This window comes from Crocuta crocuta, unplaced genomic scaffold, assembly GCF_008692635.1.
Source record: "Crocuta crocuta isolate KB4526 unplaced genomic scaffold, BGI_CrCroc_1.0 scaffold425, whole genome shotgun sequence".
Classification (NCBI taxonomy): Eukaryota; Metazoa; Chordata; class Mammalia; order Carnivora; family Hyaenidae; genus Crocuta; species Crocuta crocuta.
In genome coordinates this window covers 1,195,858-1,222,283 of record NW_027531909.1, presented here as the reverse complement: position 1 = coordinate 1,222,283, position 26,426 = coordinate 1,195,858, and the positions used below count along the sequence as shown (strand labels likewise).

General features: G+C 41.7%; 1 protein-coding gene across 3 annotated transcripts in view; it reads right to left on the bottom strand.

Annotated features, from left to right (window-relative positions):
* FOCAD (focadhesin) overlaps positions 1–26,426 on the bottom strand; it is a 377,756-nt gene that overhangs the window by 17,894 nt on the left and 333,436 nt on the right. For all 3 annotated transcript variants that reach the window (XM_077774673.1, XM_077774670.1, XM_077774671.1), the window contains exons 36-39: positions 7,159–7,287; positions 4,712–4,827; positions 1,259–1,519; positions 426–515 (exon numbers count right to left, since the gene is read on the bottom strand). In XM_077774673.1, coding sequence (XP_077630799.1) covers positions 426–515; positions 1,259–1,519; positions 4,712–4,827; positions 7,159–7,287 — 596 coding nt within the window. The remainder of the gene's footprint in view (positions 1–425; positions 516–1,258; positions 1,520–4,711; positions 4,828–7,158; positions 7,288–26,426) is intronic.

Genomic DNA, 26,426 nt, shown 5'->3' with positions numbered 1-26,426 from the left:
TGTGTTTCAATTAGCCACCTTTCTTCATTACAAAAGGATAAGTACCAGGTGAAAGGAACTAAATTTAAAAATAAGACCACTTATTTATGTTTTCCACGCACCAAAAGTTTTTCAGCCAGTACAAAATCCCATTCTTAAGGATTTTGCACTGAAGCTGTTGCCCTACGCTTATGTTTGCCCAAAGGTGACACTAAAATGTTCTTGACAAGGTGGGATTACGTAGGTTAAAAGTTGTCCATCCATATATCCATCCATTCCATGAGGCTGAACGTGAGACCCCAGTGGAAGAGAGAGAGCTTCCTGAAATTATCCAGTAACAAATACGGAGCAAAAGTAGCTTTAGTCTAAAAGAAGATACTGTGGCCACCTCTTCAACTGTAATTCCCACTTCAATAATGGAAATAAATATAGAGATATGTTATTACCTCAGTCATCTGGGCAACTCGATTGGCTTCATCATCTGTCATTTCTGAGAGGCATTTTGCTACACCGATATACAGCTCTAGATCATTTCTCTGGTAAGGAAAAATCACAAGCACGTCAAAATACATGTAAGATAACAGAAACATTCTCAATGTTCTGACAAATGATTAGGTTTGCTTATCTCCATGAATAGCAGCCTCTGAGATTTTAATCAAACCAAAATGTTTTCCAGTTTTTATCACTCAAAAAAAAAAAAAATAAAAAAACATCTTTCTGGGGCACGTGGCTGGCTCAGTCAGTAGAGCACATGACCCTTGATTTAGGGTCATGAGTTCAAGCCCCATGTTGGGCATAGAGCTTACTTAAAAACAATAACAACAACAAAAAATCTTTCCTATTATTTTGTTTGGCTGTTCTATCCCCCCCTTGTCAGATTCTATCATTCCACACAGATTTTTAACTTCTTTTAAAGCTTTGTAGCTTTACAAAGAAGTTAAATCATTCAGAAATATACTGCGTCACTTGATATTAGTCATATATTGGACAATATGCTCAGAGACTGTCCATCACCTATGGTATCTGGTAGAAGGCTGGCAGCCTGTTTCCTGGGGTAGCACTGGTTAACCCGCTTCTAAGCCTGCTCAAAACTTTGGCTCTAAATATCCAACCTCAATTTAGATCCTGGACGCAAACACATTCTTAGTGAAAAATGTGGTTATTTCTTCCTAGCCTTCCCACCACATTCTTAAAACATCCACCTCCTCACTTTGCCAAAAAGGCTTAAGAAAGATCCCAAACATAAATGGTCAGGAATGTAAATATTTTTGTTCCTCACCCGAATCTTATTTGGCAGAAGGTCAAAAATCTTCCCGGTAGCTTCACAGAGCAGACTCCAGAGGTGGTGGGCAGGGCTGGGCAGCCTCATGGCCTGACTCAGGCCCTGCAGGGCACCCGCGCATAACTCAGGACTGGGAGGGGCGGGCGCTGCTTTAAACACCGCCACCATTAAGTTTTCGACAAAACCCACGATCTGTTCGTCAGAGACATGTTTTATCCAAAGAGGCGTAGACACCAGGAGGTATTTCTTGATACTCAACTGGAAGCAAAGCAAAAAGAAGTCAGGAAGAAACGGGCCCAGTCTGGGTTTGCAGGGCTCCAAACCTCAAAGCCATCCCTGTGTCGGAGGGCAGACTGAGAGATGGAACGTTCAAGGTTACTTCCGTGCCCCTTATTTTCTGCTGCATGTGACTGAGGCCACTGAAATCAACTGGGGTCCAGGGCAGTTCCTGTGTATACCGTATCTGCTGATTCGCCTGTGAACTACTCTGCTTAAACCTTGGATCTTTTCGGTGAGGGGAAGAAAATGCTACTTCTTTCTGAAAGGATATGACAGTTGCTATTCAGTCTTAAAAGGTCACATTCTCTGGCAAAAAGAAAAAAAAATCCTGGAGATGAAAGTCTCATCTGCAGGAAATCGACTAGCCACAGTATCTGATATTATTAATTTCTTCTTCTAGGCAGCACAAGGAAATACAAAGGAGACTTGGCAGGCCAGAACCAGTTTTGGCCAAAGAGGAACAGCTGAACATGAAGAATGGACCACGGCGTGCTGGAGATCACGAGCACCGAAAAGGGGCACGGTGAGAAATAGCTCTCTGCCAATGGTGTTAAGAGAGGAGGCTTCAAAAATTCTAAGAAATGTTAAGTATGCGGCTAAAGGAGCAGCAAGTCTAAAAGAAGTGGTCTACAAAAATAAAACCAGACAAACATCAGTAAATTTCAAAAAAAAATACCAGCGGGGTTGCATGACTCACCTGAACAGTTCACTGTAAAGAACATGCCATTTCTGATTATTTAAAATTTATTTTTATTTATTAATATTTTTAAATGTTTGTTTCTTTTTGAGAGAGAGACACACAGAGTGTGAGCAGCGGAGGGGCAGAGAGAAGGAGACACAGAATACGAAGCAGGCTTCAGGCTCTGAGCTATTAGCATAGAGCCCGATGTCAGGGCTCGAACTCATGGACTGTGAGATCACAAACCAGGAGATCAGGACGTGAGCTGAAGTCGGATGCTTAACTGATGAAGCCTCTGAGGAGCCCTCTGATCGTTTTTTAAAAAGGGAAGGTATATAATGAAGAAAATGAATTCATAAACTTAATTTATTAATTAACAATGATAATAAGAAAAGTCCATCCTCAAAGACAAATGCAAAAAAGTAACAGATCTGAAAAAGAAGTGGAAGGATTAAAATTCTAGAAAGATTTTTGAGGTAAACAAAACAGGCTGTTCAAGTTATACCTGATTCAGAAGGAAAGAGGAGTTAATAGAACAGTGTCTGAAACAAGGACTTTGGAGTCAGCCAGACTCACTCCCACATATTAGCTACATAAACTTTGTTTAACCCCAATTTGCCTCAGTTTGTCAGCCTGTAAAATGGAAACAATAAAATCTACTTGTCACAGTGGGATAAGCTGGGCACACAAGACTTCATATTGTATGATTCCGTTCTAGAGAATTTCTAAAGTTTATATGAAATTTAAATTTATATGAAAGTTGTTTAAAAAAGGACAAATTGTAGGGGCATCTGGGTGGCTCAGTTGGTTAACAGTCCAACTCTTGATTTTGGCTCAGGTTGATTTCATGATCTCACGGTCATGAAATCGAGCCCTGCATCAGGCTCTGCACTAGGTGTGGAGCCTGCTTGGGATTCTTTTTCTCCCTCACCTCCTGCCCCTCCCCAACTCATGTGCTCTCTTTCTCCCTCTTAGAGAAAAAGAAAAAAGAAAAAAATTTAAAAAAAAGGAAAAATTATAGAGACAAAAAGCAGATCAGCGGTAGCCTGGGTCTGAGCCTGGGAGTGGAGAGTGTTTCCAGATTGGCACGACAGAACTTTCTGGGGGAGATGGAAATATTGGTGATGGACGAAAATGTACAAATGTACCAGAACCCATCAAACTGTACATTTAAAATAGCCATATTTCATGGAATAGAAATTAAAACTCAAAGATGTAAAAAACATTGGTGTGTGAGGCTAGAAGACAGATTTAGTCTGACGTCTGAAAGCTCTCACTGAGAGCTTACAAGTAGCAGGTACAGAGCAACTGCTCAGTAATGGCGGCTACATGGGATGTGCTTGGAGCAGATAGCTCATGACAGCTGCTGATGGAAAGGGCGCAGACCTCAATCACGTGCCCCTTCAACGAAAGCGAATTAGAAAAGTAGTGGAACTTAAAAGAAAAAAAAAGTACACAATAGGAACTGAACTTGAAAGACTGAGGAATTAATACAAGAGCTTTGCAATATCCTCAAAGAATTAAAGACCCCTGAATAAAAGAATAACAATGGCGAGATCATTTAACTTATAATCAATTGGTAAACCTCCAAGGAATCATGGAATGGAGTTTTTCTTGTCCTGCCTTAGAATATACTCAAAATTATACAATTTACTAACTGCACATCTTTGAACAGTCTTATCCCATTCTTCCTACTTACCCCTTAGCCTGTCTCCTGGAAGGTGCTGGCTCCCTCTATCATAGATACCAGGCTAGGTCACTTCTTCCTCAGCGCTTTGTTCAAGCCCAACACCCTAGCAGAGATGTTCTACACTCTCTACCTACACCGCCCCCATGCCTCTACCTTGATGCTTAATGAAATCCTACCAAGCCTTGAAGGCTCACCTGAATTGCTGCCTTTCCTGTGAAAGGGAGGGATCATGTATGGATTTCCCTTTCTCTTAATATCTACTGAATATCAGGGTAGCCTGAGTGGCTCAGTCAGTTGAGCATCCAACTTTGGCTCAGGTCATGATCTCGTGATTCGTGAGTTCAAACCCTGCATCGGGTTCTCTGCCATCAGCATAGAGCTCGCTTTGGATTCTCTGTTCCCCTCTGCCCCTCCCCCACTTGCGCACACATGCTCTCTCAAAAATAAATATTGAAAAAAACCCCAATGAAAATCATTGATATGGTATTGTATATCATATAAACAAACCCAGGTTCCAATAACTCTACCACTTTCTAGCTGTATGATCTCGAGAAAGGAGCTGTAATATCTCTGACCATCATTTCCCGTTTTCATAATCAGTGGGAGCTGAAAGCATGAATGTCGATGGCTGGGGCAGAGCTCGGAATCACAATCTTCCAATCTGCTGGCCAGCGACTGCCACGCCCCCAATTTTTACAGAATCACATCTGTCCACTCTTGACTTTGAGAACATGCACCCATGTTAATCTCTCCCAAAAGAACCATATCCTCCCGTTGCCCAACACCCTTCACTGTTACATACACTTAGACTATGGACCAGTGGAGGTGTCACCCACAGTCCCAACAGTGCAGCTGCATTCTGGGATGATTGCGCCTGTGTCACCATAATTTCAAGGCAGAGTTGCTGTATCTCTTCTCCTGAAAGAGAAGAAGAGGGTATATGTGTAATGCAGCTCCTCCTCGGATTCCATTTCAGCCTTTTATGTCTCAAATCAAAGCTTGTGTGACATCTACCAATAACAGAACTTGAGTAAACCAAAAGGTATTTCAAGTGACCTTTTCATTGTGAGCCAAAGAATGTACCCAGAGGCAGCAGAGGGTTAAGTCTTGGGACTGGTAAGGGCTGTGATCTAGTTCTGGAAATTCTCTAACAGTGCCCTAAGAAAAGTAAATAATTGAACACTATGAAAAATTTGAGAAAACTCTGGGTAAAACTCTTTGTCTCTGCCCTCCTCTCCTACCTTGCACTCAGCTCATAGAGAAATTTGTTTAGGTCTGTTAGGACTTAAAAAGGTTGCCACATTCCCCAGGGATCGAGTCCTTTTAGTAGCCTTATCGAATCAGCAGACGTATTTTCCCAACCAGACCTTTTCTTCTTTTTTCTAAGGATTCTTACTAAAACATAAACATTTTCAATACAGCACACACAGGCAGTGGGAGGCTCAGGAGAACATCATTTTCAAATGAAATCTCCAGAAACATGGTATGGGTGACATTGTATCTTACACAGATATTAGGTTCAAATGAAAGTATATAAGTGAAAAACTGTACTGAGTCAGAATCAGCTTTGGGTACCCTCTCAGTTGCACATAAACTATGGTTTACGAATCATTCTGTATATCGTAAGTGAGCACCCTACTGTAAATAGCAGTGGGCAAACACATACACACACACACACACACACACACACACACACACACACACACATTATAGCACTGTTAAAAAATTGTCCCCCCCCATTTTTTCTTGAGGCCAGGAGGCAAGTACATGGGATTAAATGTGCATATATCAACACCATAAAAGAGGTTGCTGTGGTGTGCATTCCCTCTGCCTCTCATCACAAAGAATCTGTGGTAGAATCATGGCCTCAAAGATGCCTACATCCTAATCCCTGGAAACTGGGAACGTGTTACTTTGCTTGGCAAAGGGGCTTCTCAGATGTGATTAAGGTTAAGGACCAGAGATGGGGAGATTAGCCTGGATTGTTCAAAAAGACCCATGAAATCACATGAATCTTTACTGTGGAAAACCTTTCCTGGTTGTAGAGAACAGCGTGAGAAGGCTTTGGCCCTCCAGTGTGGGCTCTGAGGATGAAAGGGGGATGCAAGCCAAGGAGTGTGGGCAACCTGGAGAAGCTGGGAAAGGGAAAGAAATGGATTCTCCCTGTCCCGGTCTGATCAGACTGCTCTAACAATATACCACTGGCTGGGGGATTTACAAATAGCGGAAATGTATTTCTCATAGTTCTGGCAGCTGGAAGTCCAAGATTGGGGTACCGGCACGGTGGGTTCTGGTGGACCCGTTTTCACGGCTGTAGACGGCCAGTTCTCGACTCGTCTTCACACCATGGAAGGGGCTAGGGAGCTTGTTGGGGCCTCTTTTATAAGGGCAACAGGGGTGCCTGGGTGGTTCAGTCTGTTGGGCGTCTGACTTCAGATCAGGTCATGATCTTGCAGTTCAAGCCCTGCGTTGGGCTCTGTGCTGACAGCTCGGAGCCTGAAGCCTGCTTCCGATTATGTGCCTCCCTCTCTCTGCCCCTCCCCTGCTCGGTCTCTGTCTCTGTCTCTCAAAATAAAATAAAGACATAAAAAAAATTATAAGGGCAATAATCCTATTCACGAGGGCTCCACATTCAAGACCTAATCACCCCCAAAGGCTCCACCTCTCCATACCATCACACGGAGGATTAGGATTTCAACATATGAATTTCAGGGGGACAAAATCAATCAGACCTTAGCACTCCCTAGGGCATCTAGGAAAGGATGCTTCCACCTATACTTTGATCCTGGCCCAGGGAGAACCATGTTGGACTTCGGATCTACAGAACTACTAGATGATACATTTGTGTGGCTTCAAGCTGCTAGATCTGTGGTAACTTGTTACAGCAGTAATAGACACCAAATGTGCCATCCCATGGGGGGCTTCCTTGAATCCTAGGGCTCTGAAAACGCAGTTTGATGACCATCAAACCAGGCTTTCTGGGACCTGCGCCATGCAGCCCGCAGTATGCACACCTCAAGTCTTTGTTTTGATGAGTGCCTCTGGCCTGTCTTCGGAACTCCTCCTCCTCAGCCTCAGCCGTCTATAACATGACTCAGTGAAAGTAACTCAGGTGGCCATCCAAGAAGATGAACCTCACGATTGCAAAGGTCTAGCCAGTCACCATCGATTGTGACCCAGAATCTAATTTTCTGTTCAGGTCACATCCTAGAAGCAGAGTCTGACGGCCTGAAAACACTTGATATTTACCAAAGTTTAGCCTCATAAGCGGCGAGAGGAGTGCAGCCCAGCTCACAGGGGGATACTGGTAGCTTTCTCCAACAGTGGCGATGGGTTTCATCACGACTTTAAGAAGGGAAGGAGGCACAAATTCAGGACCTGTGACAGAAAGGAAATTACGAGTCAAACACCTCAGCGGCAGCATGAGAGGCAGAAATTCCAACTTTTCTTCTTTTCCAGATTCAAACGATTTGCTATCACGCCTTCAACTACGGTCAGTCCTTCAGTTCTGTGCTCTCGGTCTCAACCCCATCCGTTATAAAACCCTGCTCCTTCTGCACTTCTCTTTCTTACTTGCCTCCAGTTTTTCCCTCTTGTCTGGACAGAAATAGTCCACATCACTACTTAAGTGTCTTCCATATTCTTGTTTGTCTTTTTATCCGGCTTTCTAAAAAGAGTGACTTATCTACGTTATTGCCCCACAACTCCCTCCCCAGTCTACTTCCAGAAGAGGTGGCAACTACTGCCTACTCAGGCACAGTCCCTTCTAACAACCGTGAAGTCCTTCTTCCCTGTGGCTCACAGTGGTCATGCTCTGTACCATGTGACTCGCTACTTCCACGCTCCAGCCTGTGCCGCAGCTGACTGTAACAGCTGATCTGTAGGCTAACCAGCTATCTACAACATAGTGCTATGGCTTTAGCATAATCTTTTTATTTTCCCCAGGTGGGGGCTAAATTGAAATTGAAATGTTGAGACGCTGGAAGAGTTATGAGTGGAATCATAAGGCACAGTCAGGGTTTGAGTAGCCATGAAGGGCCGTGTAAAAGTGAGGCTCAAAAGATGGCAGAAATGATGTGTAAAAAGTAAAAGATCACGAAGGAGAAGCAAAAGCAGCTGGATCAACATATGTAGCAGAAGGAAAATCAGTGTCAGCAGAGAGAGAAGCAGACTCAGTAAAAGGAAAAGCATCAGTAGGAAAATGATAATCAGGGGTGGAATCAGCAGATAAGTAGCAGAATTAACAGAAAGTGAAAAAGGGGAAGAAGAGGTAGGGTAGAGTCAGCAAAAGGCACAATAGCTGTAGGAAGGACAAGCACAAGAGAAGAAGAAGCTGAGGAAGAAAATGAAGCAGAATCAGCAGGCACTGAACACGGGAAGCAGAAGTGGGAGCAGAGTCAGCAAAAGGAACAACTGCTGCAGAAAGGAGAAGCCCAGGAAAAAGGAGAAGCTGCGGCACACAAGGCAGCAGAATCAGCAGGCACTGAACACGGGAAGCAGAAGTGGGAGCAGAGTCAGCAAAAGGATCAACAGCTGCAGAAAGGAGAAGCCCAGGAAAAAGGAGAAGCTGCGGCACACAAGGCAGCAGAATCAGCAGGCACTGAACACGGGAAGCAGAAGTGGGAGCAGAGTCAGCAAAAGGATCAACAGCTGCAGAAAGGAGAAGCCCAGGAAAAAGGAGAAGCTGCGGCACACAAGGCAGCAGAATCAGCAGGCACTGAACACGGGAAGCAGAAGTGGGAGCAGAGTCAGCAAAAGGATCAACAGCTGCAGAAAGGAGAAGCCCAGGAAAAAGGAGAAGCTGCGGCACACAAGGCAGCAGAATCAGCAGGCACTGAACACGGGAAGCAGAAGTGGGAGCAGAGTCAGCAAAAGGATCAACAGCTGCAGAAAGGAGAAGCCCAGGAAAAAGGAGAAGCTGCGGCACACAAGGCAGCAGAATCAGCAGGCACTGAACACGGGAAGCAGAAGTGGGAGCAGAGTCAGCAAAAGGATCAACAGCTGCAGAAAGGAGAAGCCCAGGAAAAAGGAGAAGCTGCGGCACACAAGGCAGCAGAATCAGCAGGCACTGAACACGGGAAGCAGAAGTGGGAGCAGAGTCAGCAAAAGGATCAACAGCTGCAGAAAGGAGAAGCCCAGGAAAAAGGAGAAGCTGCGGCACACAAGGCAGCAGAATCAGCAGGCACTGAACACGGGAAGCAGAAGTGGGAGCAGAGTCAGCAAAAGGATCAACAGCTGCAGAAAGGAGAAGCCCAGGAAAAAGGAGAAGCTGCGGCACACAAGGCAGCAGAATCAGCAGGCACTGAACACGGGAAGCAGAAGTGGGAGCAGAGTCAGCAAAAGGATCAACAGCTGCAGAAAGGAGAAGCCCAGGAAAAAGGAGAAGCTGCGGCACACAAGGCAGCAGAATCAGCAGGCACTGAACACGGGAAGCAGAAGTGGGAGCAGAGTCAGCAAAAGGATCAACAGCTGCAGAAAGGAGAAGCCCAGGAAAAAGGAGAAGCTGCGGCACACAAGGCAGCAGAATCAGCAGGCACTGAACACGGGAAGCAGAAGTGGGAGCAGAGTCAGCAAAAGGATCAACAGCTGCAGAAAGGAGAAGCCCAGGAAAAAGGAGAAGCTGCGGCACACAAGGCAGCAGAATCAGCAGGCACTGAACACGGGAAGCAGAAGTGGGAGCAGAGTCAGCAAAAGGATCAACAGCTGCAGAAAGGAGAAGCCCAGGAAAAAGGAGAAGCTGCGGCACACAAGGCAGCAGAATCAGCAGGCACTGAACACGGGAAGCAGAAGTGGGAGCAGAGTCAGCAAAAGGATCAACAGCTGCAGAAAGGAGAAGCCCAGGAAAAAGGAGAAGCTGCGGCACACAAGGCAGCAGAATCAGCAGGCACTGAACACGGGAAGCAGAAGTGGGAGCAGAGTCAGCAAAAGGATCAACAGCTGCAGAAAGGAGAAGCCCAGGAAAAAGGAGAAGCACAGGAAAAAGGAGAAGCTGTGGCACACAAAGCCACAGAATCAGCAGGCACTGAACACGGGGAAGCAGAAGTGGGAGCAGAGTCACCAAAAGAACTACTGCTGCAGAAAGGAGAAGCCCAGGAAAAGGGAGAAGCTGAGGCAGTAAAGGCAGGAGAATCAGTAGGCCCTGGACACAGAAGGATAAGCAGAGGTGGGGGCAGAGCCAGTAAAAGGAACAACTACTGCAGAAAGGAGAAGCACGAGAGAAGAAGAAGCTTAAGCAGAACAAGCAGCAGAAATAGCAGGCACTGAACACAGGGATACAGAAGTGGGACGGAGTTAGCAAAAGGAACAACAGCTGTAGAAAGGAGAAGCACAAGACAGGAAGAAGCTGAGACAGAAACAGCAGCAGAATTAGGAGGCACTGACCACAGAGGGGGAAGCAAAAGCAGGGGCAGAGTCAATAAAAGGAACAACAGCTGCAGAAGGAAGCCCAGGAAAAGGGAGAAGCTGAGGCAGAAAAATCAGCAGAATCAGTAGGTACTGAACAAGGGGGAAGCAAAGTGGGGGCAGAATCAGCCAAAGGAAAAACACCCTAAAAGGAGAAGCACAGGAGCAGTAATAGCTGAGGCCGAAAAGGCCGCAGAATCAGTGGAGACTGGACAGGGGAAACAGGTGGGCAAAATCTGCAAAAGTACAAACAGCTGGAGAAAGGAAAAGCACAAGGAAAGAGAAGCAGAGAGGCTACATCAGCAGAAGCGTAGCACAATCAGCAGATGCTGCATATGGGGAAGGAGAAGCAGAGGTAGAGTTTTTCTAGAGATGATACAAAAATGACCAATAATAATATGAAAAGATGCTCAACATCACTTATCATTAGAGAGATGCATATCAAACCACAATGAGATATCAGTTCACTTACATCCATTAGGATGGCTATTTAAAAAAAAAAAAAAGCATAGAAAGGGGAGGTGGGTGGGGGGATGGGTATTAAGGAGGGCACGTGTTGTGATGAGCACTGGGTGTTGTATGAAAGTGATGAATCACTGAATCCTACTCCTGAAACCCATACTACCCTAGGTATTAATTAATTTGAATTTAAATAAAATCTTGGAAGGAAAGAAAATTAAAAACAAGTGTTGGTGAAGATGTGGAGAAACTGGAACTCTTGTATACTGTTGTTCAGATTGTAAAATGGTAGAACAGCTATGGAAAACAGTATGATGGCTCCTCAAAAAATCAAAAACAGAACTACCATAGGATCCAGAAATCTCACTTCTGAGTATATACTCCAAAGAATTGCAAGCAGGATCCTGAAGAGATGTTTGTACACCATTGTTCACAGCAGTACTATTCACAATAGCCAAGAAGGAGAAGCAACCCAAATATCAATCGATGGATAAATGGACAAACAAAATGTGATTGATATATATGTATATAGAGTAAAACCTTAGTTTGCGAGCATAATCCATTCAGGAAAATTGCTTATAATCCAAAGCACTTGTTTATCAACGTGAATTTCAAGAATCATTGACTCAGTTGTGATCATGTGATGTCCGGCGTCAAGTACTACTCATATTGCAAGATATCGCTCATTTATCAAGCGAAATTTTCTTAGAAATGTTTGCTCGTCTTGTGAAACATTCACAGTCTGTATATCATATATATATATGGACTAGTGTCCAACATTAAAAAGTAAGGAAATCCTGTCATATGCTGTAACATAAATGAATCTTGATACTATGCTAACTGAAATAAGCCAGTCACAACAAAATACATGCCGTATGATTCTATTTATATCAGGTATCTAAACAGTCCAATTAATAGATACAGAAAATAGGGTGGCTCAGTTAAATGTCTGAGTCTTGGTTTAGGCTCAGGTCATAATCTCGCGGTTCGTGAGTTTGAGTCCCACATCAGGCTCCACCCTGACAGTGCAAAACCTGCTTGAGATTCTTTCTCTCTTTCAAAATAAATCAATAAACTTAAAAACAAAACAAAACAGAAAGTAGAATGGTGACTACCAGGCATTAGGGGGAAGAAGAAAGAGTATTATTTAATGGGTATAGAATTTCAATTTTGCATGATGAAAAAGACTGGTTTTACAATAACGTGAACTCTCAGTAAACTAGGAATAGAGTTTCCCTAAAAAACTCTAGGCTAACATCATACTTCACAGTAAAGAATTAGAAGCTTTATCACTAAGATCAGAAATAAGTTAAGATGTCTCCTCTCACCACTCCATTTCAATATTATATTAAAAGTGCTAGCTTATGCAAGAAGATAAGGAAAGGAAATAAAAGTTTAACAGATTGGAAAGGAAGATGGAAATACCTAAAATCAGAAATAAAAGCAAAGACATTTCTACCAACCTTACAGAAGCAAAAAGGATTACAAGAGAAAACTATGAGAAACTGTGTGCCAGCAATTTAAATAATCTAGATAAAACAGACAAAATCCTAGAAATACAGAAGTTACTAAAACTGATTCGAGAATAAACAGAAAATGCAAGCAGTCCTATGACAAGGAAGGAGATATAAACAAAAAGCTCCAACAAAGAAAAGTGCAGGACCAGATGGTTTCACTGGTGAATTCTGCCAAACACTTAAAGAATTAACATCAGTCCTCAATTTCTTCCAACGAAAAACAGAAGAGGGGATACAGTTAATTCTTGAACAACACAGGGTGTGAACCATCGCTGTAGCCAAAAATCCACATATAACTTCTGGCCCCCTCCCCTAAATGTAACTACTAATAGCCTACTGTTGATAGAAAGCCTTACCAATAATGTAACAGTTGATTAATACATATTTTGTATGTTAAGCTAGAGAAAAGAAAATGTTAAGAAAATCATGGAAAAGAGAAAATACACTTATAGTACTGTACTGTATTTAATGAAAAAAAAGCATATAAGTGAACATGTGCAGTTCAAACCCATGTTGTTCAAAGATCAACTGTGCTTTTTAAAAAAATGTTTACTTATTTATATTGAGAGAAAGAGAGAGAGAGAGAGAAAGAGCGCGCACGCATGCATGGGGGGAGGCAGAGAGAGAATCCCAAGCAGGCTCCTTGCTGCTAGCGCATAGCCCAACGTGAGGCTTGAACCCACAAATTGTGACATTGTGACCCGAGCTGAAATCAAGACTCAGATGCTCCACTGACTGAGCCACCCAGGCACCCCTCAACTGCACTTCGTAACTCATTGTATGAGACCAACATTAACCTAACACCAAAGCTAGAGATACCACAATAAAAATTGGAAAAAAAAGAGAAAGAAACACAAAAAAACAAAAAACTACAAACTAGTAGTTGTTACGAATATAGATGTGAGAACTCTCAAATTAAGACTGGCAAACTGAATCCAACAGCATATTAAACAGCATATTAAAAACATCATATGCATGATGACCACACAGATTTATTCTAAGAATCCAAGTGGCATTCAATGTAAGAAAATAAATCAATGTAATTTACTACATTAATAGAATGAAGGGGGAGAAACACATGGTAACCTCAACGGACACAGACAGCTTTTGATAAAATCCAACACACTTTAATGATAAAAACACTCAAAAATTAGAAATATAATGGAGTCATCTTAACATGACAAAGGGCATTTGTGAAAAATACACAGTGAACATTATATTCAATGGTAAAAGACTAAAAGCTTTTCCTATACAATAAAGAACAAGACAAGAATGCCTACTTTCACCATTTTGTATTGGACCTTCTAGTCAGAGCCATTAGGGAAGAAAAATATATAAAAGGCATCCAAATTGGAAAAGAAGTAAAACTACCTCTATTTACAGATGACAAGATTCTATACATAGAAAACAGTTCAGTAAAGTTGCAGGATGTAAAATCAACACACAAAATTTAGTTATGTTTCCATATCTCAGGAATGAGTGATCCAAAAAGGAAATTAAGAAACAATTCCACTTGCAATAGTATCCAAAAGAATAAAATACCTAGGATTAAATTTAACTGAGGTAAAAGACACATACACTGAACAGGACAAACACTGTGGAAAGAAACTAAAGATCTACATAAGGGGAAAGATATATTATGTTCATTGATTGGAATACTTAATACTGTAAAGATCACAATACTATCCAACGCTATCTACAGATTTGGCATAATCCCTATCAAAATTTCAGTGGCTTTTTTTTTTCAGAAATGGAAAAGTTGGTCCTCAAATTCATATGGAATTTTAAGGGGCTCTGAATAGCCAAACAATCTTGAAAAAGAAAATGTGAAGAACTCATACATACCAATTTCAAAATTTACTACAGAGCTACAATAATCAAAACAGCACTAAGGGATATTATTGACAAAGTGAAAAGACGACCTAATACAACAAAATATTTCCAAGTTACATTTCCGATATTGGTCTACTATCCAGAATATACAAAGAGCTTTTACAACTCAACAACAAAAAGAGAATCTAATTTTTAAAATGGTTCAAAGACTTGAAGAGATAATTTTCCAAAGAAGAGATACTACAAATGGCTAACAAGTACTTGAAAAGATGCTCCAACACCATTAGGTATTGGGGGAATTCAAATCAAAACCAAATGATATCACTTCATACTCAATAGGATGAAAATGATGATGATGATGAAGTTAAAGAACAAGTACTGGCAAGGATGTAGAGAAATCGGAACCCTCATATATTGCAGGTAGGAATATAAAAAGGGGCAGTCCCAGGCGTACCTGGGTGGCCAGTTGGTTGAGCACTCAACTTCAGCTCAGGTCATGATCTCATGGTTTGTGAGTTCAAGCCCCACATCAGGCTCTGTGCTGACAAACAGCTCAGAGCCTGGAACCTGCTTCAGATTCTCTATTTCCCTCTCTCTCTGCCCCTCCCCTGCTAATGCTCTGTCTCTCAAAAATAAATAAATGTTTAAAAAAAAAAGGGTGGAGTCCCTGTGGAAAAAGTTTGGCAGATTCTCAAAAAATTACAGAAAATTACTACATGACCTAAAAATTCCTCTTATAAACATATGCCCAAAATAACTTAAAACAGGTGTTCAAACACTGACTTGTAGATGAGTCTTGATAGCAGCACCACTCATAATAGCCAAAAGGCAGAAACAATCCAAATGTCCACCAACTGATGAGTGGATAAAAAATAATGCATATCCAGGGTGGCTCAGTCGGCTAAGTGGCCGACTTTGGCTCAGGTCATCTCACAGCTCGTGAGTTTGAGTCCCGCATTGGGCTCTGCGCTGACAGCTCGGAGCCTGGAGCCTGCTTCGGATTCTGTGTCTCTCTCCCTCAATCTCTCTGTCCCTCCCCTACACATTCTCTGTCTCTCAAAACTAAGTAAGTGATAAAATTTTTTTTTTTAAATGCGTATCCATATAATGGAATATTATTCAGCCATAAAGAGTGAAATACAGTATCAGAAATACTGATGCTCACCGCTACACAGATGAACCTTGAAAACATGATGCAAAGTGAAAGAATCCAGGCACAAAATGCCATACGGTGTATGGTTTCATTTAAATAAAATATATGGAACAGGCACATCCATAGAGACAGAACACAGATTAGTGGTTGCTAGAGGCTGAGGGAAATGGGGAGTGATGGGGAATGCACAATGGGTACAAGATTTCCTTGTGGGGTGATGAAAATGTTCTGGAACATTGCACAACACTGTGAATGCATTAAGTGCCACAGAGCTGTATACTTTAAAATGGTTAGAACTGTCAATTTGGTTGTATTTTACAAAAAAAATTTCTTTAGAAAAAGCCCAAGAAGCAGGTCTGGAGAGAAAAGCCGAATCCATGTCAGAGAATGAGACTATGCAGCCCCTGGAAGAAAGAGTGACACACAGTCTCAGGGCCCGGGATCAGTGCCTGTGCTCCTGGCAGTGCTGAGGTTTGACAGTAGAGTTTCTGCTCTTAGGTTTCTGAGAAAACCTAGGAATCCTTGCAATCAATACCTTTCCTCCTGAGTCACTGAAATCAGTCATTGCTTTCTGTAATAAAAAGCACCCTGATACAATTTTCTATCTAGCAAATGGCCCCATCATGCCACTTACGCTGCCCTTGCTAAGATTTCGACTGCTCGCTAAATGCCAAATGCAAGGACGTTTCTTCCAATCTTTCATTCCATACTTTTCCACGTAAAACTGTATCATGCCCTCATTCTGGAAATAAATGCTTCTTTCCACTTCCGGATTTCCCTCTGCTGAGTCTCACTGCCTTCTTCCACTTACTCTCATAGTTTCACATACTATTCATATATCGCTAACCAGTAAAGCTACACTTCTAATCCAGACCTTTCCTGATGTTTTACACTCTTATTTCCAACTAGAGCCATCTCAAAAGTCGGCATGTTTTCTTAGGCCAGCCACCAACTAACCTACCTCCTTACCGAGGCCTCTGCCGAGTCAGAAATGTAAAACTCAGAGTGTACCTTCCAGTGATGTTTCTCTCTCGTCCAACGAACCCGGTTTTGCTTTTTGAACATGTTAAAGTTCAACACCCTTCTAGGCTGTGTTACCAAGTAACTGAAACTTTATTTCTATTCCATCTTAAGATGTAATACTAGGAGTGTAGGAAGTGAGGGAATCTACCATTGCTATTACGAAGAGAATTTCTAGGGGCGCCTCAGTCAGTTGGGCGTCTGGCTTTGGCTCAGGTTGTGGGTTCGAGCACTGTGTCCGGCTCTGTGCTGACAGCTCAGAGCCTGGAGCCTGCTTCTGATTCTGTGACTCTCTCTCTCTCTCTGCGCCTCCCCAGCTCGTGCTCTGTCTCTTTCTCAAAAATAAATAAACATTAAAAAAATTTAAAAATCCAGAGAATTTTGAACCAAAAATAGAGTAAACATATTCATAAAAAAATTCATTCATTCAATCACTGAGTACCTCGTAGGTACCAGGCACTGTTCCGGACAGTGAAGGGTATTCAATGCAACAGAAGAGATTCCTTCACTAATGGAGCTTATATTCTAGTCAGAGGATAGACAGACAAGGCAAAATCAGGTGTGATAAAAATAAAAATGCTGTGATAGGAATTAACTGGTTGGCCATTTACATAAGTCTCTGCTGATTACACACAGGAGATGACTGTCCCTATACAATGTAGGCAACAAACTGGAGACTTTGATTTCACACACCTCCAGAAAAATTTAAGCTGCATTTCTGGGGTCATTTTGGTGTGTGAATCTTAGAAATGGCTTGCAGATGGTACCGTAAATATCTGTGCATAGAACTGCTTTTCTCTCCTATTAGGACATGAATCCAAATCTATTTTGGAAATCATTAATTCATAAGCAGATTCCTTTCCATTTTTTCTCAGATCAAGAGTTTTCAAATTTACATAAGATGTTATTCCAGGTCCTTCTATGGAATTCACTATGGAAGTTTTGCAGTTTCCAGACGATCTAGGGAATCAGGAAAAGCATTCACCTTGTCCTCTAATACCAGGACCCAGTGCAAAATATGACCATTTACACACACACACACACACACACACACACACACACACACACACACACACACACACACACAAACACCATGTTTTATTGCTCAGACAACGAGCTCTCCCTTGACAGGAAAACAGAGCCTGTGCTCATAACCGCACTTTACTATCCATTTTGCATGCTGCTTCTGTATCGACCTGATATATGCAAGCAAGTATCAGAAACAAGAAGAACCTGTAACATGGAACCCAGTGCTGAAAATCAAGTAAGTGCTATGACACAATAAATCTTCCGCTTTTCAAAGGGCAAAGCATCACTACTGAGTAGCATAACTAGAATCACACAAAATTTTCTGGTGTATTTGCAGGGAACTAACTCGGATACGACTGGAATGAAAGGAATTATAGTAACTGTTAGGAATGGAGAAAACACTTGGCAGTTTCACTCACTCTGGGGGAGATATGGAAAGAGAGGGAGCCCCACAACGGGAGAACAGAGTCACGTGGATGCTTCCCCAGAGATCTTCAGCGTTGGACACAGGAACCCAAAGTCATGCGACGGGGAATGATTAGCTCCCTCCTTGCAGTGCTTTGTCTTTTAGGCAAGTGCCTTAGATAAAAGGAAATAGTGGAATGCTTTATAGACAATGCCTTTGGAACTGAGAAGGCCTAACAGTACTTGTTAATGGGATCCAGATGTTTTAAAATCCAGATACAAAGTTGCTTTATATCCAGTTGACAGCCTCAAAGAACCTTGATATAAATGGCATATCCGAACATAATGCATTACAACAGGACCCATTATCACACATACTTTGGCTACACAGAGGATCACATCTCAATGCTACAACGCACATGTGTAAACCCTACAGTAAAAGTCTGGTAGTAAGCAGTAAGCTGACAGCTGGTGGGGTGTCTCTTCCCCATCACAGCATGTCGCTTGTGTAGTGTGGACATGACTTTACTTGCTCCATCTTCAGTGCTGTTTAAAAGCAACTTAGGGCGTCTGGGTGGCTTAGGTGGTTAAGCGTCCGACTTCGGCCCAGGTCATTATCTCACAGTTCGTGGGTTCGAGTCCTATTCCGGCTCTGTGCTGACAGCTCAGAACCTGGAGCCTGCTTTGGATTCTGTGTCTCCCTCTCTCTCTGGCCCTCTCCTGTCTCTGTCTGTCTCTCTCTCAAAAATAAATAAATGTAAAAAAAAAATAAAAGTAACTTAGCTTAGAATTATCTAATACACATATACACCCATGCACACTCACAGCTGCAGATCAACAAATGCTTGAAAACTAGTAAATGCCAAGTACTCCATTCCAAGCATTTAGGATAAAACACCGATGTTCTTCCTGCCCTTGAGGAAATTACAGTCTAATGGGAAAGCCGGACTTTAAACAAAGAACCACAGGGGCGCCTGGGTGGCTTAGTTGGTTAAGCGTCCGACTTTCGCTTAGGTCACGATCTCGCAGTTCGTGGGTTCGAGCCCCGCGTCGGGCTCTGTGCTGACTGCCAGCTCAGAGCCTGGAGCCTGTTTCAATCTGTGACTCCCTCTCTCTCTGACCCTCCCCTGCTCACGCTGTCTCTCTCTCTCTCTCTCTCCTAGAAATAAATTAAAAAAAAAAAATAAACAAAGAACCACAAATAATTAAAATAATGACTTATATGTAAGGCACTATGAACAACATATCGAAAGTATAACATAAGAAACCCAAACTAGTCTGGAAATGCCAGGGAATCCTCCTTCTTCACCCACTAAGGAAAGGATGTTTAATCCAAAATGGAAAGGATGATGAGGATTTTTCTAGATGAAGTCCTTAGGAAACAAAGATAGAGTTATGTACAGCATGGCTCATCTGTGGAGATGAGGAGATGCTTAGCCACTTGCAAGAAATGACTCCAAAATCAAGATAGTAGCTGGAAACAGCTGATACTTCTTATAGGTCAGTTAGATACTAAGAGTTGGGAGGATGTTCTGTACAGTGTTTCCACAACGCTCAGAGTTATCAGGAACAAAAATGTCCCAGGATCCTTAGTGGCAGGAAGGCCACCAAGCAGGGTGGCTGTCCAGTGGCGATCAGGACCTGAGAGAGAAAGGCGACTTCCACGGGGCTCTGGCCCAGTGGGGACAGCAGTCTGTTTTCAAACAGGCGCACTCCAAGAAGGAGCAGACATGTGGAGAATAAGGAGCCAGGTCTCTTACTACTGCCAGAGAAGAAAGTTATAAATATGCAAAGACGGAAGAGTAGAATGAACCCTGTGGTGCTGAACTGGAATTGAAGATATTGAAGTGAAACTCATGGCTTTCAATAAATACAGCTAGATATAGAAATGTATATAAACATGAGAGAGCAAAAGAGAGAGTGCGTGCGTATCTATTTCCTAACTGTCCACTGAAAGACCCTGGGAGCAGTGATTGCTCTGGTAGCAAGAATTTGTACCCAGATCTTTGCTTCTAAATATCGTTCCCAGGGCACCTGAGTGGCTCAGTTGGTTAAGCGTCCAACTATTGATTCTGGCTCAGGTCATGATCTCATGGTTCGTGGGTGTGAGCCCATGAGCGTTGGGATCTGTGCTGATGGCTCGAAGCCTGCTTGGCTTTCTGTCTTCCTCTCTCTCTGCCCTTCCCTGTTTGCACTCTCTCTCTCGCTCTCTGTCTCTCTGTCTCAAAAGTAAATAAGCAAACAAACAAAAAAATAAATAACATTCCCCACTAAAAGGAACCTGACCTACGTGGCTATTATAGGACTGATGATAAATACAAGATGGGCTATTATAGGACTGATGATAAATACAAGATGAGCCTAGACCGTCTTGTGCCACAATGAAACAAAGTGCCCACAGAATGATGGGCCCACGTCACAAGGACACAAAGCCAACATAAAGAGGTTCTCACTACAGAACAGTTTGAAGGATGAAATAATGGATAAGTAAATAACAAAATAATTACACAAAGTAAAATTTTAGTAGTCCATGCAAGTAAAGAGTGAGAGAGAGGGAGGGAGGGAGGGGAACGGCAGCCCTTCCTTACAGTAGAACGCCCACTGAAAAACATACATGGAATGATGGAATTTTAAGAACTACCTTTTGGCAAACGTTATAGGAATAACTAATTCGGGCAAGAAAACATTCATGGATACTGAGACTCATGGGCAAAAGTAGGATGCAAAACTGGGTAATCATCAAGTTTTGAAACAGCTCCATGAGAGAGATTTACTGATGATAAAGAGAAAGGAGAACCTACTAGTGGAGAGGTCTGGAAGATACCACCTTAGTCAAGATATCACAATGAACACCCCTGGTGCAGGGAGACACCATGTGCCACCTGGTGGGATGTCATGGGAAGAGCAACTGTGATACTCCTGCCAAAGACTGGCCGCCTCTCACATGAGCAACCGCAGGCAAACAGGCAAATCCAAATAGCGGAGTGTTCTGTAAAATAACTGGCTTCTGGGGCGCCTGCGTGGCTCAGTCGTTTAAGCAGCCGACTTCAGCTCAGGTCACGATCTCACAGTTCATGAGTTCAAGCCCCACATCGGACTCTGTGGTGACAGCTTGGAGCCTGGAACCTCCTTTGGATTCTGTGTCTCCCTCTGTCTCTGCCCCTACCCTGCTCGTGCTCAGTCTCCCTCTGTCTCAAAAGTAAACAAGCATTAAAAAAAAAGAAACCTTTAAAAAATAAAAAAAATTAAATAAAATCACTGGCTTCTAATCTTAAAACACTTTCAAGTCTTGAAAGGCAAACAATGACTGGGGAACTATTCCAGATTGAAGCAGACTGAAGAGATAGGGCAGATAAGTGCAGTGTGACATTCTGGATTAAATTTTTCTGCTAAAGATATCGTTTGGACAATTGGTGAAATTTGAATAGGGTTCTCTGGCAGTTTTCACGTTTTTATAAGTTTGGAATTATTTTAAAACAAAAAGAAAAAACGTACAAAATTTGGGGATGCCTGGCTTGCTCCATCAGTAGAACATGTGACTCTTGATCTCAAGGTTGTGAGTTCAAGCCCCATGCTGGGTGTAGAGCTTACTTACAAGAAAAAAAAAGGTACATGTTTTAAAAAATAAGCGGTCTAAAGTATAATTAAAAAATAAACTTCTTGGGGGTGCCTGAGTGGCTCTGTCAGTTAAACATCTAACTCTTGATCTCAGCTCAGGTCACGATCTCACGATTTGTGAGACTGAGCCCTATATCTGGCTCTGCGCTCATAGTGTGAAGCCTGCGTGGGATTCTCTCTCTGTCTCATCAAAAAAATAAACTTAAAAAAAAAACAACTTCTTGAATAGTAAATATATGCAAAAATGTTCATTCCTTTTGGAAATGAAATGTAAATTAAAGCTGTGCTAAAGTATAATTTTATACTTGATGGATTTTTATCATAATCCTGTTTATCTCTATGTTGGTTTGCTTTATAATATGATAGCCAGAAAGGGTTTCCTCTTTATTTTGTTTTCTAAGCACTGTTATATAAAGTGACTCATAAACTCATAATGTTTACAAAAACTCTATAAAGGTTCAATTATTTTCTCCATTTTATAGAAGCAATTGAGGCTCAGTGACTTGAGCAGCTTGTCTGAAATTACACAGGAGAGTGGTGTGTGAATCCTGGCAGCCTGGCCCCCATGCCTCTGACCTCTGTGATCTGCTGCGTTGCATGTGTGTCCGGGGCTGAGGTACCCAAACCTGGGACAATCTTTTTGCAGAACAAAGAAGCCAAGCCGTCACTAGTGTCACCAGATCCTCTGGCCCACTAAAAAGTGCTGAGAATGTATCCTAAGGAAAACCTATACGTAGAAGAGTGAAAGCTACATGCAGAGAGATGTTCTTTTTTTTTTTTAAATTTTTTTTAATTTATTTATTTTTAGGGGGGAGAGAGAGAGAGAGAGAGAGAGAGAGACAGCGTGAGCAGGGTAGGGTCAGAGAGAGAGGGAGACACAGAGTCCGAAGCAGGCTCCAGGCTCTGAGCTGGCAGTCAGCACAGAGCCCGACGCGGGGCCTGAACCCACGAACCGCGAGATCATGACCTAAGCGAAAGTCGGATGCTTAACCGACTAAGCCACCCAGGCGCCCCGAGAGAGATGTTCTCTTAAAGGGAACTTTTTAAAATGACCAACAGAAAAATGGCTAAAATAACAATGATCCATCAACTTGATGGAATACTCTACGGTCATTTAAAAGTGATAACTATAGAGATACAGGAAAGGCAGGGAAATGTCAGTGCTTTAAGTTAAAAGACTCAAAGCATATATATGCTCAGAAAGATGCAAAACTTGTGTGTGCACAAGAACAAATTAAAAAATAAAATTCAAAAATGATAACAGTGGTTGGACAGTCATGGGGTAATTGGTGATGTTTTTCCTTCCAAATATTTTTCATGGTGTTTACACTAAAAAACAGCAATCAAATAGTCTCAAAACACATCCCATGAACAAATGCAAGGATTCTTTTCATACCTTCTCAGAAGCCTCCTTCCTGAGAAGATGGGTGGTGATTATGTCCACTTACATGAAAAGTTGTTAAATTTTTGAAAATCAGGCAGCAAAATAATGTACATGTTATGATTCAATACCACATAACACACACATCTAGATGGACATAAAGCTGGAATATCTGTTGTGGCTATCTCTAGGTGGTAAGATCATAGGAGATTCTTTTTTCTTCCTTAAGCCAGTTTTGAACTTCGTGTTATACACAAGTATTCATTTTTAGTAATACTTGTTAAGAAACCTGAATAGGTGAACTATCACTAACTTAAAATGCTTTAACACAATCTTGGCAAACCAACCCCATAATTTCATCAGAAAAATAGGACAGTTTTCCCATATCGTTTATTCTACACCCGAGTTCACTAATCCTGTTCTTTGACTAGACTCCTCAATAATTATATCTCTTGTTAATGGTTCTAAATGCTCAAGTGAGAATATTCCTATCTACAGTTTATGCAAGAGCTCATGACTTAGGCACGTAGGTCACTGACCAATGAACTCCTATCAAGAAGGATATGCCACTCACCATGACTTTATTAAAAGGATTTAAATATACTTTTCTCAAATAATACTTCTTACTGTGAACTTTAAAGCCTAATAGAAAAGTACAAGCTTAGAAAGCTAGTTGAATCCCTCAGCAACAGAATGATAAGAAAAATAATCCGAAATTATTAGGTAGAAATACCTGATGTTAGCAGCAAAAATGAATCATTACTTTTCTTAAGTACTTCTAATACATTTTAAGTGTTTTATAAAAGAAATAGATACAGTCTTGATGAAATCTGAACATGGCTAGGAGATTGATAAAAAACAAAGATCAGAAGTCATGGAAAAAAAAATGAACAGAAAAGTAGCAAAAATAAGAGTCAAAATTTAGAGTCCCTTAAGGGGAAAAAAATAATTCTGTGATAGGAGGGATTAGCTTCTGAGTAAATTTTAAACCTAGCATGGTGAAGAAATGTCCGTAGGAATAAATAGTACATAATGACGACGATGACAGGGTGATTAGGGGAAGAAAGGAGAGTGTTACAGGGCAGAAAACAAAAACAAAAACAAAAACAAAAACAAAAAAGTTACATTCAAAACCATTAACTGAAGCCCTTAGAAACTAGGAGTTTCTGGTTTTGGTTTTGAAATGTAGGCCTGTATGAAGGAAGTGCTCTATCATATGAATATTAAAGTGAGGATCCAAGGTGAGAAAAGGACTGGGCATTAGAAAACAGATTAATACATTCACTATCTCAAATTTGATTGGCTAAACACTGATGATACTCAATCTCGTCCTGGCCTAAGTGCGGATCAGGGATAACTCATCACATTTTCCTTCCTCTCGGGAGTTATTAAGTAGCACACAGAGGCAACGAAACCAGGCTGTCCTCAACGTCTCCTCTCTCCGGCCAGTGCCACGCATGATTTTTATTCTCTGAAACCATTCCTTCCTCAAAAGAGCTCATCAGAGTCGTCATCCTTCCTATCAGCAGCGCCACTGGGCTCTAGTGAGTGACATCCAGACATTTCAACTCAAAAGCTGCTTCAGAAGGGAGTTATTAAAATTCAAATGAGCTGGGCATATTGAAGAAGAAAACACTCGTTTGCATGGACACCTCCGCATTTGGCCATCCCATTTAGACTCATAGAGCAGGGTCTGGTTTTGTTTTTGTAAATGGGCTTCGGAGGCGGAGGTCAGCCTCCCACGGCCCCCACTCCTCTGGGTCATCATTAGTAATGTGTGAGGCTGAATAGATTTTCCTCTGAATCTAGTCAGCAAACCTGACAAGAAGGCAGCCCTCTCCCACAACCTGAAAATGCCAAAAATCGGACTGGTAACATGGCATTTTTAATACTGCATTTATCTGTCTGAAAATAGCTTTCAGCAAGATTGCAAATAACGCCGCTGATGTGAGTTCCACCTGATTTTTCAATTTTAGAGCAGAACATTTCCTGTTGTGCCATGACTGTGTAATTGTAAAAATGTTATGTTTAACCAAGAATTTCCCACAGGATTCAGAGAAAATTCATGTCTGCCAAGAAATATGGATCTGGGGAGTCAACATGACATTTTATTCACTAGGAACGAAATCTTTCATTTTATCTTAAGAATTTGTATTTTATTTCTCACGGAAATATCTCACATCATCATCATTTAAAAATTTTATAAGATATCAGTGAGCAAACGAAGAAAAATTTGAGCAAAACTATATACTCCTAAACTTATTCTAGCTGTGGGAATTTTAGACGCTCCTTTAGTAAGAATTCAATTTCTTATTAATGAAGACGTCTCTATTATGATATCTATTGTAAAGAGACTTAGTTTATGACAATATAAGCCATTAATTCTACATTATACACAATATATTACATGTCTATTTATACATATATTATGTACAACAATGACACAACTATTTATCTATTTTTCATGAGAGTATGTAAAAGCAGTTAGACTAACTCATGACCCTAAAACAACAGTACAATCTCTTGAACTCTAGGAAGTAAAGGTATTTATCTCCAAACTATGAAACTAATTTAAACCTGGAAACTCTAGGGATTACTGTTTCCAGTGGGAGGTCAGACGACATGACCTTCAATGTCATTTCCAATAGTAAGATTTTACTCTTCCATGACCTTCATTAATCAAACTTGCTTCTTCCAGATTTCTTCATTTTAATTTGTTTAAAAATGTTTTCTCCCCCTAAAATTGGAACGGTCGTATTGAAATACAGGGACTGACTGGTTTTGCCCGGAATGACCTAACCAGGCCACGCAAAAGAGAAAGTAGCAAATAATATCAATGAAAGAATATTACATGCATGAAACAGTTTCCTGAGCTAAGATAGTTTCTAGTGAGATACATTTTTCCCTCACAGCACTGAAGAGTAGATGTGTATCGGTAAAGAACATTTATTTAAAGACTTATATGGCAGTATTCTGACTTCAGTTACAAACAAAGGCATTGGAGCACCTGGAGGGCTCAGTACGTTAAGTGTCTGACTCTTGATTTCGGCTCAGGTCATGTTCTCATGGTTTGTGAGATCGAGCCCAGCGATGGGCTCTGTGCTGACAGAGTTTAGCTTGTTTGGGATTCTCCCTCTCTCTCCCTCTCTCTCTCTGCCCTTTCCCTACTTGTTCTCTCTCTCTCTCAAAATAAATAAAACAAACATTTAAAAAAAAGGCACTCAATCTTTGTCTTCAGGTTGCTTGGGCTCTAATGTGGGCGGCAGCGATAAAGAATCACAAAGGGACAAGACACCTTGGGGCGCTCAGTGGGTTAAACATCCGACTCTTGATTTTAGCTCAGGTCTTTGTGGGATCCAGCCCCACACCTAGGATTCTCTCTCCCCCCCCTCTTTGTCCTTCCCCCATGTACGTGCACACTTCTTCTCTCAAAATAAAAACCTTAAAAAAAAAAAAAGAAGAATCACAAAGGAACAAATGTTTGCAGAGAAAAAGAACACACGTGCTAAAATTAAGAAGGCGCACCAGTGATTCTAACAACATAGGCTGATCATTGAAGGTTCAGGGAGACCTACTTCCTAGTCAGGTCCCAGGTGTGTTTTCCCTTTTATGGTCACACCCACTCGAAATTGACAAGAAGAGAAATGCGCACTAATTTCTTTTTCAAAAGAAAAGGCCAAATGAAAGCTTAAGATCTTCT